Genomic DNA, 15,807 nt, shown 5'->3' on the forward strand with positions numbered 1-15,807 from the left:
AGCTTTAATTGTATCCTTCAGTATTAAAGCACATATTTAATGTAGGTGCTTTTAGACAAACATTAATTTTGCCTTGACACACACAAAAAAATGCTTCCCGCTCAAAAGAAAGTGGTTCAAGGAATTTTGATTGGCCAATTTAGGTTGAACTTCTGTAAGTGAAGTTGCTTGCTTAGGCATCACTCCAGCCCAAACTTGTGCATATCTTCAATTTTCTGCAGTCTGCGTAGCCTGTGAGACCTCTACTGACAAGGGTAAAGTAACGAGCATGCAACATCTTTCCCAGATCGGATGTGCATACCTTACTGCTAAATGCGCTTTGTTTGAATTAATTGTACGTTTGGTGTGCTTGCAAAGAGGAGAGATTGTGCTTCTCAGAGCTCACCTGATCATGCCAAAACACCCAGTGGTTGCTGCTCGTGGTAAAAAAATGAGAGCTCGTCTATGCCTGTGCTTGGGGAAAGGGGGGAGAAAAAAAAAAAAAGAGAGAGAGAGAGACAGAGAGAGAGCATTTTGTTGCTTTTAATATGAGCTTCCTTGGATTGGTTTGCCTAACAAGAGCAGCCGTGACGCAGTGTTGTGTTTTATCAGTGCCCACCCCCAGCAGAATTCCTTGCTTAAGAGGAGGCAGATTTCCACCTCCCGCATGCGGCTCTGGACTCACGCGGATGCTTCTCGGTGTTGTCTTGTGGGCTCCCCTGTGCCAGCGAGAGTTTGACCTGAGGACTGCCCGTGTAAGTCGCAGCACTCCTTATACCCTCTGGAAGTTTGCATGCTCAGATGTGGCTGTGCTGAGCGATAGGCTATCTATTTTAGACTTCAGCCTCTATTTGCACTCAGGAAGGCAAGCTGCTGGCAGATCTGAGCTCCTGTTTCTCTTGAAACAACTTTTAGATTCTGGGTGAGTTGTGAAGATGTCTGTGCTTGGCTTTCTTGTATATAAATGTGTTTTTGATAGCCACAAGCACTTGTTTTTATTTTTATTTTTTCTGAATGGATCCTAGAAATCATAAAAAACATTTGCATTTTAGAAGGACTTTGTTCAGTCACTGAAGGATAAAGCTGTACTTTAGTTAGAGAAAAAGATATTTATCAGCAGATGAACAACAAGTACTTGTTGATACTTTACCTAGCTCGCTTTGCTGGTTTGTAGAATTGCTGCTTTAGCATGACTGCTGTCTGTGCTTTTAGTGAAAGTTTTTGGCAGCGTGATTTCCCCCTAAGTATTTTATCTGCATTTTTGACCTTTCAGCGGTGTTAACAGAGGTTGATAGGGACTTGGAAAATGAAGCATCCCCTGCAAGTTTCGGGAGCTGAAGGTGACAGTCGCTCTCTGCAGTGTTAAACTTGATAGGAGCCGCTGGAAAGCTGCGAACTTCAGAGCTGTTTCCATGTCGGGTCTAGTGCCAAGTATGCACAAACACATCACGGCCGTGTTAAAATAGGAACTGATTGATACAAAAACTGCTTCTGCGTATGCGGTAATTAATTTTTTAAAGTAAGTCGAGGGTGCTTTTTGTGTCCTGGAGTATTAAACTTGCATCACGCTTGGCCGTGTGACAAGCCCTGTGCATGTAATTTAGAGCCATATAGGGATGTTCTTCATCTTGAACCGCTTGAATTGTACCACCTTTCGTATCGCAGATGTAATATTAGTAGCTTCAAGCAGATACTTTGTGAACCTTATGGCCCAAGCAGAAACTAGGAAAGATAAGAACTATTTCTGCAAACTGTGCCAGGAGCTCTGCTTATGAACCAGGTCTGATTTCTGTGCAGCGCTGTATTTAGTACCAACAGGCTGCAGTGCCAGAGCTGGTATGAATTTAGGAGATCCCTGTGCCTATATGCATAGGTGGGAAGCCTGGCAAATGGGTTTGCTGTAAAGCACGGCGTACAAAAATTTGGGAGGTGTGGAATAACCTCGCGGAAGCTCCAGTGTGGTAAGCATTTGAGACAGACTTTTCAGCCACCGGTAACTGGAAGTGAAGGTCCTGTCGGTGCGAATTAAATGTGGCTGTCGGTAAGGAAATGTCTGCTGCCTTCAGCACTGCAGGGGAGAGGAGATCGTCCTCCCCCATACCTCTTGTCATAATGCGAAGTGGAGTAGTTGTAATAGTTATCTTTAGAAATGCCAAATTAGCTGCTGCCTTTTGATTTTTTGCTCATACTTGGGCAACAACAGCGAAAAAAAAACAACAAAAAAACAAAAAAACCAATGGTTGAAAATGGAAACTCGCTGAATCCCTGTCCTGTCTGCAGCAGGATGAAGTTTTAAACTCCAGCGTGGGGCTCTTTGGAGAGGTGCAGGGTTGCTTGCAGCAGGACTTCTGTGTGTTTTCATGTTGTGCGTGAATGCAGAGGATTCCTCCCTGGTTTTCAGCAGAGAGAAGAGTAAAGGGCGCTTATCAGGTCTCTGTTTGCTCCCTCTCTGTCACCCTGTTGGATTGCCGGTGGGTAATGCACTTAGATTGCTTCCTCAGACTTTGAACTTAGTCCTGAGCTCTTATTTAATCGTTCGTCACTGTTGTTAGGTGGTTCTTCAGCAGCAAGCTGGCTACGAAATAAGAGCTGACAGCATTATCTTTCCGATTTCACGTCAATTGTTCACTAAAAATCTTGCCTGTGCTTAGAAGTGTGCTGTGAATAGTTTCCGGAATAGCTCCCTTGGTGGATGCCCATATATAAACATGTCCTAAGATGATCTCCTGGTTCCTGGCGCTTTCCTGCGGACTTGCTTGTCGCTTGGGATGAGCCGAGGTGCTCCTCACCTGCTTGCTGCTCTGCTCTCTCCCCCAGGGAAGGAAGGGGTAGCACCTCGTCTCGGCACAGCCCTGAGAAGATGTGCAGCTAGGAGCAAACTGAAGTCACGGGGGGTGTCTGGATCGTCTGCCAGGGAGACACGGGAACGTGCCTAGAATTGCCAAAAATCAGGTTTTCCTCACCGAGGTGTGAGTTCTCTCAGTTTCCACATCCACTTCCCGAGCCCAAAGCTTCAACCCACAACCCAGCTGAGTACGCCACGCCAGTTATCGATCCTAAGAAAACCATGTGAGCTCAAAAGCCCCCCTTTAATGCCAACATAGCTCCCAGTAGGTGCAGCGCTTCCCCCGAGGCCTGGCATCCAGAGGGGGAGCACAGCCGGCCCTGCAGGTGAGGCGGAGGATTTCCTTGCACCTTCACCACATTTGGCACTCGCAGATGCATGTCGATGAGGTGTGAGGCGAATACGACAGGCTACGGACTTGCAGCTCTCGTGCAAAGAGCCGGTGATCTGTCAGTCACCCCTGCATGACGTTTTTTTCCCCGTTTCTTTTTCGTCCCAGTGGCAGCATGAAATACCGCAGGCTCGCGGGTGAGATTAGGTGATGAGGAGCATAGCTCAGCGTGCCCGAGCATGCCAGATGTATTTTGGGCTCCAGAAAGAAGCACGCTACAAGATTTAGTCTGTATTTAGTCACTGGCCTACTTTGCAGGATATTTTGCATTTCTGAAAACTTTCACAGCAGAGCAGATGCGTCCTTTTTTTATTTTTTCCCCTGTTTCTTTGAATGTTTAACATCTGCTTAGGGGGAAAGTAGTAACACCTAGCCACTCGAGTGCTGCCCGCCTGCTCGTTCCCAAATGTGCTGATTCCCTTTCCTCTTTTCACTTCGATTTTGGTCGTGTTCAAGACAAGGTGCTGCCGTGTCCTGCCCCTGGTGCAAACGAGTGGAGTCTTTGGCAGAGGGCCTCCTTGGGCCTCCTAGTGCTGAACTGTCACCTTGCATAATGTGACAGGAGCGGTGGCTCTGTGCCGCAGGCATCCTTCCCTCCCTGTACCCCCTGTCAAGGAGGGAGATCGGGCAGCTGCCTCTCCGAGCCCTGTGCCAAGAGCCCTGCCAGCACACTTTGGGAGACTCTTTGGCCTTCGAGAGGAGTTTTAGGAGCTCCTTCTGCCCCCGTGACCATGCCTGCACGCTTCCCGTCTCCGTTTCTTCCCTCAGGGAGGCTGGTAAGGGCAGCCTTGTGGCTTGGCGGCTTCTTCGGGAAGCTGGAGGAGAGAGATGGGTCGGACAAACCCTATCTTGTGAGCTCTGCTGTGGTGGGGAGTGTCACAGCCCCTGTGCCTTCCCTCGTCCAAGGGATCAGGTCACTGCAGCACATCAATAGCTTGGTCAGTAGGTGGAGGAGAGGACATCCCTGCTGGGAGAAAGGGTTTGCTTGCCTCCTGCAGGCCTGAAGGAAACAGGGCTCTCGTAACTGCAGCGTGTGTGGATTTCAGGCAGGTTTGCCCAGTTTCTGGAGAGGAAACTGAGGCACAGAGGGTAACCTGAACAAGTTGCTGTGCAAATCCAAGGGTAAGAAATTTGGTCATGAATCTCCATCACCAAGGAAGGAGCCTGGTCCAACACTATCTCCTGGAGACAACACGACATACATAAATAGAGTTTTTTTAATGAATGAATTTAACAGAGTAAGGCAAAATGCTTCTCTTTCCTCAGGCTTGCACACTCACACTCTTGCAGAGAACTTCAAAGCAATGGTCCCCAGCCCAGGCAGCAGGGAGTCAGTCCTTGTACTGCTGGGCTATTGACATCCTTCCCAATCACCTGAAAACACGGGGCCAAAGTCTGAAACACTCAAGCCACTGCTTCATCAACACCTTATCTTGAGTAATCACATTTTCTGTTGTGGTTACATCTGAAGCAACCTACGTAACAAGGCTCTCACCGTGCACTGAGCTAGGATGGTTGGGAAAGGCTCAAGGGGTATGGGGCAGGCATTGGCGTCCAAGTTTTGGCTTCCTTCACAGGCAGGCAAGCACAAACTAGAATTACTTCTTCCAAATATTGTTAGCCTTTCTCTGTCTCTCTCCAGTCCTTTCCCACTCACGGGGCTGAGCACTCATGAATTATACAAGGGCAACAAGTCTTCAAACATGAAAAATGCATCGGGGCTTCGTTTTCTCATGTTATCTCATAGTATAAAAATCCTTACACAAATGTTTTCAGCAGTTAAGACCTTCCAAGATGTTATTTTAGAGTGCAAGTTGTTCAGGGGTTGATGTCTGCTCCATATCTGGAAATGACTGGAGCAACAATTGCTCAGCCTCTTTGGAGTCTGGGGAAAGGAGGGTAATCTTTTATGCTCGACATGTACGTTTGGAGAAAATGTCAGTCCTTGACGTGAGCTTTTGGGTTATCCAGGGAACAATTACTTAATATCAATGCAAGTTTTCCACTTGGTTGTTCTCAAGGATCCAGGAATATGCAAATTCTCTTAATTTTCTGCATTTCATCATTATGTCCAAGGTTTTGGACGTCCTCTTCAGAGACCCTTGTTCCTTCCCACCACAGACCTACACTGCATTGGGGTCATCAAAAGAAATTCCACCTGGTTTGAGCTGTGGGTGATGGGTTTATGTTGAATGAGGCTGAGGAGAGACTGGCATACGTGCTGGGTTTGGTGTTTTTCATCTGATGTCCCCCAGGTCTCCTGAAATGCTTCTTATGATGTTGGGAATTTGCTGCTGGATGTCCCTTTGCCCCCTCGCCACCTCCCAAACGGCACTTTTCTGGAGCCAAACAGAGCGGGTGGGAAGACAGAAGGTGGCACGAGGTAGCTTCGTGGTGGCTGCTAGGGGAAGAGCAGCAGCCCGTGGACGAGGCAGATGCATTTGTGTCAGCCGGGGGTGTTTGGGGCAGCTCTTCCAGCCTCTAGCAGCCTTGGTCGCTCCATTTAGCAGGATCCGGCTCGGGTTCAGTGATGCTTTGTGTCCATGACAGCCTACATAAAGATAAAGAGCTTGGGGGAGACAACTATGTGCAGGATTCATGCCGTCTGGCTGAGCTGAGTCTAGGAAATAGTGTGTTGTTTTTTTTTTTTTTTCCTGACACACTCTTGAAAATGGTATATCTCGTTTCTAACTGCCTCTGTTTCTTAGCAGTGAAAGAGAGGTAGGTGATAGCATCATGGAAAAGGGATTTTTTTTTTTTAATTTGTTTTATATAAATATACTTAATGGCTCTTGTCGACCTAGAGATCGAGATATGCACTTTTGTTTGGTCAAGCTTTTATATTTTAAAGCCCTTTTCTCTCTCTGCATTTTTGGTTTAAAGATCTCTCTCATCTTTCAGATTAAACTAATTAAAGACTAATTAAGACATAGCTCCAGAGGACATTGTAAAAATTAAACCATCAAAAAATATTAGAAGATATGTATAAAAATGGTTTGAGTATAATGTGCCTGTTAGTAGTAATTGGTAACTATCTATAGGAAAGAGCTGAAAGCTTAAACTTTAAGACCCCTTCCAACCCAAAGCATTCTATGATTTAACTTTTTATTCACTTTTTTTCTAGACTTATAACCATGTATGCCTATAGACCTATATATTATGATCATTGTGCTGTTTCAGTGACTGTAAAGCTGTAAGAGAATTGTATTCTTGCTGCCTGGAATGTAATAACAGCGATATATGAATATTAATGCTCTTCAGAGTGTTTTCTGTAGACAGACATCTAGATAAAATCGTTTTTCAAGGGGGTGCATTGCTGGCTACAGCTGGCAAAACACAACAGCAATGTACAGGGGCTGGGAGTCAGGCTGCATAGTGCAGCCTGTATGTCCTGCATCCTCTATGCTCGCTTGGTGCAAAGAGCCGAAATGAATCCTCCTCTTAGAAAGGGGGCTAATCGCACTGCCTGGTGAATGCGACGCAAACAAAACCCCAACCTGGCTGAATCCTTTCAAAGTGACCAAAACATTTTCTCAGGCAGTGATACTGCAGGAAGTGAGTTGCTTTGGAGGTGACCTAATTTTAACCTTTCTGAATTGCTTTATGATTTAGAACAGTCACGTGCTGAAGGAGGGTACCGTTAGTGGGTTAAAATATCTGTTTACTACTGAAAACACGCACTGAGACGGGCTCCGCCAAGAACTCCTTTTTTTTTTTTTTTTAATTCTTCTCTTTCTTTCTTTTGCAGGACAAGTCATCGCTGCTGTACCAGTTTGGGAGCAAAATATGGAATGTGCTTCACTGCTGACCGAGAGCAGGCAAATGAACAGTATTTATAGTAGTGTGAAAATCGGCAGTTAGCAGTTTCTTCACATTCTAACACTACCCAGCACTTTCCAGAGAGAACTCATTGTTTACAAGAAATCTGCTTTCCAAATCCGTTACGGTGCCCTCCAGCCTTGACTATTAACTATTTGCAAAGGGGAAACTGATCTACGCTGTGGGGAAAGATGGCAATGGATGATTACCTGTGGATGGTCATTGTGGGTTTTATCATTGCTTTTATTTTAGCATTTTCGGTCGGTGCAAATGATGTTGCCAATTCTTTCGGAACTGCTGTGGGATCTGGTGTAGTGACTTTGCGCCAGGCTTGCATTTTGGCTTCAGTTTTTGAAACCACTGGTTCAGTGTTGCTGGGAGCAAAAGTAGGAGAAACGATCCGGAAAGGTATAATCGATGTTAACCTGTACAACGGCTCCGAGCCGCTGCTGATGGCAGGAGAAGTTAGTGCCATGGTTGGTAAGTAATGCTTTCCTGTTCCAAGTAAAATTCACTGTGTGTTTGTCATCCTGCTCACTGTGAATATTTTAATTAACTTTAAATCTTCCCATCTTGTGGACGTGCCTGTCTGGTTTTGTGCAAATACAGGGGCCTGTATTCCCCTTTTAGGCTCCTGTTTTTTTTAAAGCACTTCTAATTAGTTATATTTTCCAGCTGTTCAGCCATTTAACTAATAGAAAAAAAAATGTTTAATGCAATGTATCATATATATGTATATTCCTAGGGTACTGAAAAAAATAATTTTGGAGGTTTTTATTGTAAATGGAAAATATGTCAGCATACCCTTTTTACGACGGTACAGAAGATCCTGCAGAAATAGCAGTTTGCAATGAATAAGTCCTAAAAGGAATTATTTAAATAGTTTTAAAAAAAAATACTGAAATCAAATGTATTTGCTTAAACTGGTTGTCTAACTGAGTGATTGCAATTAATCATATGCTTAATCCTGGGCCCTGACAAAACTTAAAGGAGAAGTACGGGCAGACAGTCACACATTTAAGGTATTTTTGCTTTGTCTGACTCAAGCCAGCAGCAGTTCTGTGTACCTCCGTGTCCACTCTGTGCACCTTTGTTTGCAGTTAAATTAATCTCGTTTAGAACAAATGGCATATTCTGAGGTAAGTAACATTAAGCCTTGGTATTTCTCCTTTGTTTATGTGCAAGGGGCTTTGTGAGCATTTGGAGAGCTCCCATAAGGATCAATAGCAGACCTGCTTTTAAAGGGCAGGGTGCGGGGAGCAGCAAACGCTCTCCCCAAAGTCCTCAGGCAGAGCCTGTGGGCAAAATCGGTGGGTCCATGCTGCTCATGGTTACTTTCCCGTTTCTTCATTTCTTTATTTTCTCCATTAATGGATCAAGATGGGCTTTGAGCGCCGGTTTCTGGGCTAGTCTGAGGTGGTTTTGTCTGCGTGAGAGGGAAGAAGCTCTCTCCCCTCTCCCTTCCCCAGCCGAGAGGGGAGGTCGCTGCCGGTACCGCGGCTGCTCCCCGAAGGCTCCTCACGCAGGGCAGGTGGCTCCAAGCAGCATCAGCACCCCTGGGCTCCCCCTGTGCTCCCCTTCCTTGACGTCTCACGGGGCCAGCTGCAGGCTGCTGGTCTGTCCCTTGAGCTGTGGGATGGGTGGTGTGTCTCTGTGCTTCTTGGGATAGCTCCGTCACTTCCAACTGGTGCATGCCTGCAGAAACGTAAGTGCCCTGCCTCTTCTGACCATCACCGCCTCTATAGCACCTGCGATCCCCTGAGGAGGAAGGGTCCTTTCCCTTTCCTGTATCTCCTCACGATGTCCTGAACCCATCAGGGCAAAGTTTTACGTCCCTCATCCCCCCCGTGGCGGCAGCTGGCCAGAAGCTCAAAGAAAACAACTTATTTGCATGTGTATTTACATAAGGCTGTGTGAACTTCATGACCAGTTGCATTCCCTCCCTCCAGTAAGGGCATTAGGAATAAATTCCACATTTTAAATCTCTGAATTAAGCACAAGTTACAAACTGCAGGTTCCGTTTTTTTCCCCTCAAATCCACTGCCAGCTTTTCTCTGGATGTTTTTGTTGTGTTTTCTCTGGGCCTTCCTGTGTGTTTTCTTTTCCTCGTTGTCTTTTCCCTCTGCATTTCTCCCCCCCTTTTCTCTCACGCATCGTGATCATGTTTCCATGAGTTAGCTTCTGAATTTTGATGAAGCTTCAGTGAGTCTGGAAGGGACCTCCAGCCGCAGTGTCCTCTTTCCAGATGTTGCTGGAAGATCTTCTGATGCTTGCAGCAAACAGCAGGAGGTGATTTTCAGGGCAAACACCTCCTGTAAGAGAGAAGGAAGCAGGGAGCAACGGGATGGTCTGGGGATGACATAGCCTGTGCCCACATTTTGCAGCTTAGCATTTTGTAATGAGACCTACCGAACGGTTTGTTGGGCGCTGGGAGGTTGGGGACTCTTGCTTTTAAGGTGCTGCTGTGCTGGAGTATTTGTGTCAGGGGCCAGGACAAACTCTAGCGAGCCTTCTGGCTCCTGGGCTGGCTTTGCAGAGCTTGTGAGCATACATTTTACACCACAGATGACTTGAGGCCTGGTGTTGATAGTTCAGGTGCCTGGCTTTGGGTATTTCCAGCCCCAGAGGAAAGTTCTCCTCTGGCTTAATTTATGTATTTTTTTTCTCACTTAAACTTCTTTAGACCGCACCTTGTCTTCCTCAGACCATCTGAGTCCTCCACCACTTTCCCTTCTGTTTGTGTTCTAGATGAAGCTGATTAAGTAAGAAATAGCTCCATGCTCCCTCTTTTCCCCCCAGAAAAAAAAAAAAAAAACAAAACACCACACATTTGCACTTTGTAACTTGGATGCATTTTCCTTCTTTTTTTTTTTAAAAAGGATTTTTCTGTAATTACCTATTTGTGGCTGACATCTATCTGTTCACTTGGCTCTTTACAGATGCTACCACGTGTTTTCCCTTTCACCTCACTTCCACTTGCTGGTCTCTTAAGTTCATGTCAAAGGTTTCGAAGTGTGCTTATTTTTATTTTAGCGTAGGGGAAGAGAGGCCAAAAAATTAAAGAGCAGGTGCTCCTTGTTTGATCTAGAATTTCCGATAGCGATAGGAGTACCAGTTGTTTTGGGACAGTGCCCCAGGAGAGGGCAGTTTTACAAACTGGTTGACTTCCAAACCTAGCTGCATACGATGCCAGCAAGTTGGTCTGGCGAGGCTGAGCAGTTTGGTATTTGTAAGGGGGAAAGCTGACCTTACAACAGCTTGTCTGAAGTGACAAAGCAGCCTCTGAATCTTTTTTATAGGTATACCTAGCATTCTTCTCTTCATTTCTCTTTATCTTCCCATCTGTCTTCACCAGCCTCTCTTGCCAGTGCTGCTCCCTTGCCATGCCTCCCCTGCGGTATTGCTCAGTTCCTTGCACAAGGGACATTGGGCAGGCTCAGGAGGCATCAGGAACTGGCTCCTTGTTCTCTCTCTTCTTGATGCCTGTGTTGTGGAGCTGTAAAACTTCACTGCAGCTCTTTTTCAGTGCTTTTGTACCCTGGTATGTAACCAGGCTCCGTTTCAAGAGCTTCAAGCCATCCTCTCCTGGTAGGGCTGAGGATGGAGGCTGGGATTTGAGTGAGAGCGTGTGTTCAGTGGCCTGGCTTTGTCACCCATGTCTGCTGCAGGTCTGTTGGCACTGGTGGCACGAGCCTGAAATTACAGGATCTTTCACTGCAGCTTGATTGCACACAAAGATTTCCTCTCAAGACCATGAAGTCTCAAGATCAAGAAGAGATAGTAAGAGTCCTCTACTATTGGGCGAGATCAACAGAAAACCCGAGTCTCCACCAAAATGATTTTCATCTCCTCACACGAGAGGAGCAGGGAACTTGAGTCCTTCTAGGACATTCAGTGCTTCAGTGTGAAACTGGGTTGAGGCATGGAGCTGGGCATCCAGCAGCCGTCTGTCTGACCCAACTACTGAAAATACAAGGCCTGCTCTGTGATGCTAGGGTTCTTTTTTTTTTTCCACAGCCTGAGTTGTCCGGTGCTGCAAATGAAGGTGGTGAGAGCATCCTCTCACCCTCCTCAGTCTGTTTGTCCTGCAGAGGACTCTGGACAGTGGCCGTGTACCACTGAGAAGAGGCGCAAATACTCCCTGGGCCGGGATTTGAGCCCTTTCCTGGTAGCATCTGAATTCAGGAGCATGGGCAGTGTGTCGGTGAAACTGTGACACTTCTCCTGACACTGATCTCTTGGAGGCTTCCAGGTTCATCTCCCAGGAATGAGGTTTTCTAAGCTTAATGAGCTTTCTAAGCTTGAAACCAGGAGCTGTTTGCATATTCAGTCTGATGGGCTAAGTAGGGAAAAATAGTGAAAGCCTTCAAAAAAGAGCAGACCCGTTGTGCAGCGTTAAGTGCTTTAGTAATAAAAAAAATTGCAAAGGAGATGGAGTGTTCAAAGCTGCTATTAGACTGTCACAGTGTCTGCTTTTAGAGACGGAGCAGGAACAAAACTCTCTTTGGGAGATCTCCATTGTGCATGTGGAGCGTAGGCAGCGCTCGTAAAAGAACGTGGGTACATGGCTAAGAATTTTCTGTGTGACACTACTGTTACTATTGTTGTTTACAGCTGGTGTTTTTTTCCCCCCTCCTTCACTTTCTAGGTTCTGCTGTTTGGCAGCTGATCGCATCTTTCTTGAAACTCCCAATATCGGGGACCCATTGCATCGTAGGTGCTACAATTGGCTTTTCCCTCGTCGCAATTGGCACACAGGGAGTCCAGTGGATGCAGCTTGTCAAGATTGGTAATTGCCATTTCCTTTAATGCGGCAGGGTTTGTCAAACAGCGTGCGCTGACTGCAGAAGCTTTCTCAGAAATGTGCCCTGTGCTGGTAGCACTCCCTTCTTAAGTTATTTTCTACCTAAGGGCTGCAGCACTTGCATTTTAGCCACGAAAGGGGTAAAACACAAGTTGTGCTTCCCCAGCAGTAAGTTGAAGAGGAGACATGGTGCCTCCCAGACGTGCTTCAAGGTGACACTCCTCTTGCAATTCTTTTTGTGGCAGCTCATACCACCTCACTCTCACTCTGAGCGACGCTAGCCATCATGTGAGTGCCCACCGTCATGTTTCTCCACCCACCAGCACCAGGGAGGCGAATGCTGGGCGCGCAGCACATGCTTAAATCACAGCCTCCCACGGTCAGCATCGCCAAGCGGGGATGTGAGGGAGGTTTCTGTATTGTTTTGTAAGCCTTGTAACCCAAGACGCAGCCTAAACCCTGCATTAAAAGCACTTGGGGTTGAAGGCATGGAAATAGAGTTGAGCTTTAGAGAAGCTAGAGTAAGGCGTTTTTTTCTTTTAAATCTGTCAAAAGTAAAATAAAGTTTGTAGCAAGCCTGAGATGACAGCAGAATCAATCTGTTAACTGTGTCACAAACAGTAAATCACTCTGGGTAAGATTTCCAGAGCGCTGCCCTAATCCCGTTTTATTGAAATCAGTGGGAGTTTTGCCACCCACTTCAGTTAAATCAGTCCTGAACACTTGCAAATCTTGCCCGCAAAAAAATTTATGCACATTGTTCACTGCAGTGGATGCTTCTGTGGCATTTTGGAAATCAAGACTTTTACCCTGTGAGCAGCACGGCATCCTGCTGCTCACAGGGTAAGATTATTCCCACTTGCTTGCACCACTCAGAGTCATGGTGATTAGGAAATGACAGGGGTTCTCTTGGCCCGCTCTGCATCAGCCAGGAAGAAATTTTCCTGATTAATTTGATAACTAAACTTGCACAATTATCTGGAAATGTTTTGGCTGACGTTTCTAATAGTGCCAAGCATTACTTTAGCTTTCATGAGTGTCAGTGGTAATTGAGCTGCACCAGTTATAAGTAAATATCTGGAATATTCTTTCCAGATGTGCAGTACAAGAACCATTCTGAACACATTGCTCACTGACCACTAGCTGCTTAACTATTATGCAAGTATGTTATATATTTCATGTTCTTTTCTTTCTTTTTTTTTTTTTTTTTTTCAACACAGTTGCCTCTTGGTTTATTTCCCCACTGCTGTCTGGCTTGATGTCTGGAATACTCTTTGTGCTGATTAGATTCTTCATTTTAAAGAAGGTAAATGAATCTCACCGTTCTAATGAACGCTTGTTACGAAGACTGTGTTCTAGCCTGTCATTTGAGTGCTGGCATTTCCACAGGGTTGAAAGTCTGTGGCTTGCTTTTTGGATAGGAGACCTGTCATTTTTTGTCTAGCTGTTGGAACTGTATTTGCTCTAAAAGCTCAGAGTAAGTAACAAAACACATATTTGAGGTTTAGAAAGTGCTATGCAAGTGCATCAGAAGCTAATTGATACCGTAGATTATGTTTCATTGAAAGATGATACACTGAGATGCTGGTTTATTAGCACAAAGTTCTTGGCCTTGACTTAGCCTCATGATAGCAATTCAAACTGTTATTTAAAAAGAATACTCCTCACTGGGAGATACTCTCATTAATATTTCACAGAAATTCTAAGCTTTGGTTTTCTAGTGCATGAGATATTAGAAGACAGGCATCTGTGTATTCCTAGATTCTCAAGAAATTTAAATTATCGGGTTTTAGTGACCTCAGTCAGAAGTGGCAACTTTGAGGTAGCATCAGTCTGTCTGTCTCCAGTGTAGATGATGATTTGCTTGCCACCCTGCAAGGGCTGGAAATCAGAGTACTTTTATTTGCTCTTTCTATTTCTCTCGCACCATTCAGCGTGCTAAAATGGGGGGTACGACACATGACAAGGACCTAAAATAAGGGACACTATGTTAGTGGTTATACAGGGAACTTAAATAGATGAGGAATTAATTCTTTTGCTATAAATAACACCACCTGTAACCCCAGCTTCATCGTTCTTTAGTTCTGATGTAAATAAATGTCAGTGATAGAAGCAGATGATAAGTCTGAACGGACACAGCTTTGAATTTAAAATGACTCAAGCTGCATGAAGGACGAGATATTCTAGGGAAAAAAGTTCCTCTATTACATTCAAAACCTAACAGCTTAGGAAATTGATTATCAGAATCACACAAATGTGCCCTTGTACGCATGCCCCTGCATAGGGTGGCGTGAGGCCACTGCACCCTACTCTCCACTGCCTTTTGTTGCTCGTGGCAGCAAGAAACAAAACCTGACTAACCAGCCCTTGGTTTCGCCAGGCTCTTCCCAACCACACGGAGCCTGTCAAAGGGCCAAAGCTCTCTCTTCACAAAGGCTTTTTCCACGCTTTGCATGGTGCATTTCCGCTGCGCCGTCAGCTTGTAAGCAGCAGAGGCACGAGGCCATGGTGGCCGCCTGCCTCCTGTGCCCACCTCTGAGCTCTGCGCCGGACAGCAAGGCACAGCCATGTGCTAGCTTCAGGTAAAATGCTCGATGTGGCAACCAGAACAGACCCCTGTGAAGGAAAACACTCAGAGGAAGAAGCTTTCCTCCCCCAGGTGTGAGAATTAAAGCCAGCAGGTCTGCAGCAGACTTGAAGCTATAACCCATGGTGCCCATGACCAGTGTTGAGCTTCCCCAGACTGCTGGCGCTGGCCAAGACCAGCGTTGGGGGTTCAGGTGTAACCACACGGGTCAACATCCTTCCCTCAGCATTGTTCTGAAGGTTTCACCTGCCTGGCACTGGCTTGGGAGCACGTGTTTTCCTCACGTTGGCTCATGCTGACACTAATCTGGTGGAAAACCCAGCTAATGTTTCCCTTTTTTTCCTGGTTTCTCTGCAGGAAGACCCCGTGCCCAATGGTCTCCGTGCACTTCCAGTGTTCTATGCTGCTACCATCGCTATTAATGTGTTTTCCATCATGTACACAGGGGCACCAGGTGAGTGAGCTGTCTGCCGTGGGAGGCGTAGCAGGGAGGCTTCCTGCAGCCACTGTGTCATGTTAGTTTTGTGTAACGATGCTCCACCTGCATGCTGTCACATAGCTGTGAGTGCTGCACAGCTCTTTTCTTTGTTAGGAGTTAATGAGGGCAAGAGTAAGCCATTTATTTGCATGTGCTTCCATTCATGCATGAGTTTTTGTTACTCCCTCTTGATCACTCTGTTTAGGGGGGCAAGGCACAGCTAGGAAAAAATTCCTCTTTAGAGGAAAAGGGAAATACTGAGCTCCCAGTTTGGCTTCATGTATCTGAATTTAAATAGCTGCATTTTTTCTCTCAATGGTATTGCAGATACATACAGAAAGGAGGGAAGGTACAGAGCGGTCAGCGAGGCTGTATGCACTACATCTAATGCTGTAACTCCACTGAAATCAACAGAGTCACTGTTCTGGCAAATCTGGCACAGCTCCTATTAACTAAATTTACTTCTTTATTTCCCTTCAATGATAAGAAGCCCCAAGCTTGTTTCTGCATTTAATGCATCTTCTCTCTTGGGTGCTGTGTTTTTTCATTGCGACTAAGTAGAAGGAAATGATGCATCATTTTTGTGACTCTAACTTTATTTGTATTTATATTTTTGCACATTTGTATACTTTTATGTGCATTTATATACTTATACTTCCATTTATATATTTATATTTGTGTGTTTTACTTTATTTAAGCAGCATGTGTTTAAACATACACTTGCAGTAAGAGAGTTCAGAAAAATAAAAGATGTTCAATGCTCTCAACTACCTTATTGAAGAGTCTGGTCATTTAATGTTATCTTTAGATGAGATTATTGCCCAGAGCCATGAATGATCATGCAAGTGAAGGGAGACTCCTGAATTAAAAAATAGGTTTAGAAAGAGACCTTTTTTGAATAGAA

General features: G+C 45.4%; 1 protein-coding gene across 5 annotated transcripts in view; it reads left to right on the forward strand.

The window, feature by feature from the left end:
- Positions 1–632: 632 nt before the first annotated feature.
- Positions 633–15,807, forward strand: part of SLC20A2 (solute carrier family 20 member 2) — a 37,458-nt gene continuing 22,283 nt past the window's right edge. For 2 of the 5 annotated variants that reach the window (XM_032186382.1, XM_032186379.1), the window contains exons 1-5: positions 633–734; positions 6,964–7,514; positions 11,683–11,823; positions 13,059–13,144; positions 14,783–14,879. In XM_032186382.1, the coding sequence (XP_032042273.1) occupies positions 7,226–7,514; positions 11,683–11,823; positions 13,059–13,144; positions 14,783–14,879 (613 nt within the window). In that variant the 5' untranslated portion in view covers positions 633–734; positions 6,964–7,225. Of the gene's footprint in view, positions 735–836; positions 902–6,963; positions 7,515–11,682; positions 11,824–13,058; positions 13,145–14,782; positions 14,880–15,807 lie in introns of those variants that run through there. The other 3 variants (XM_032186381.1, XM_032186383.1, XM_032186380.1) reach the window with 2 other exon arrangements.

Source organism: Aythya fuligula, chromosome 4 (genome assembly GCF_009819795.1).
Source record: "Aythya fuligula isolate bAytFul2 chromosome 4, bAytFul2.pri, whole genome shotgun sequence".
NCBI lineage: Eukaryota > Metazoa > Chordata > Aves > Anseriformes > Anatidae > Aythya > Aythya fuligula.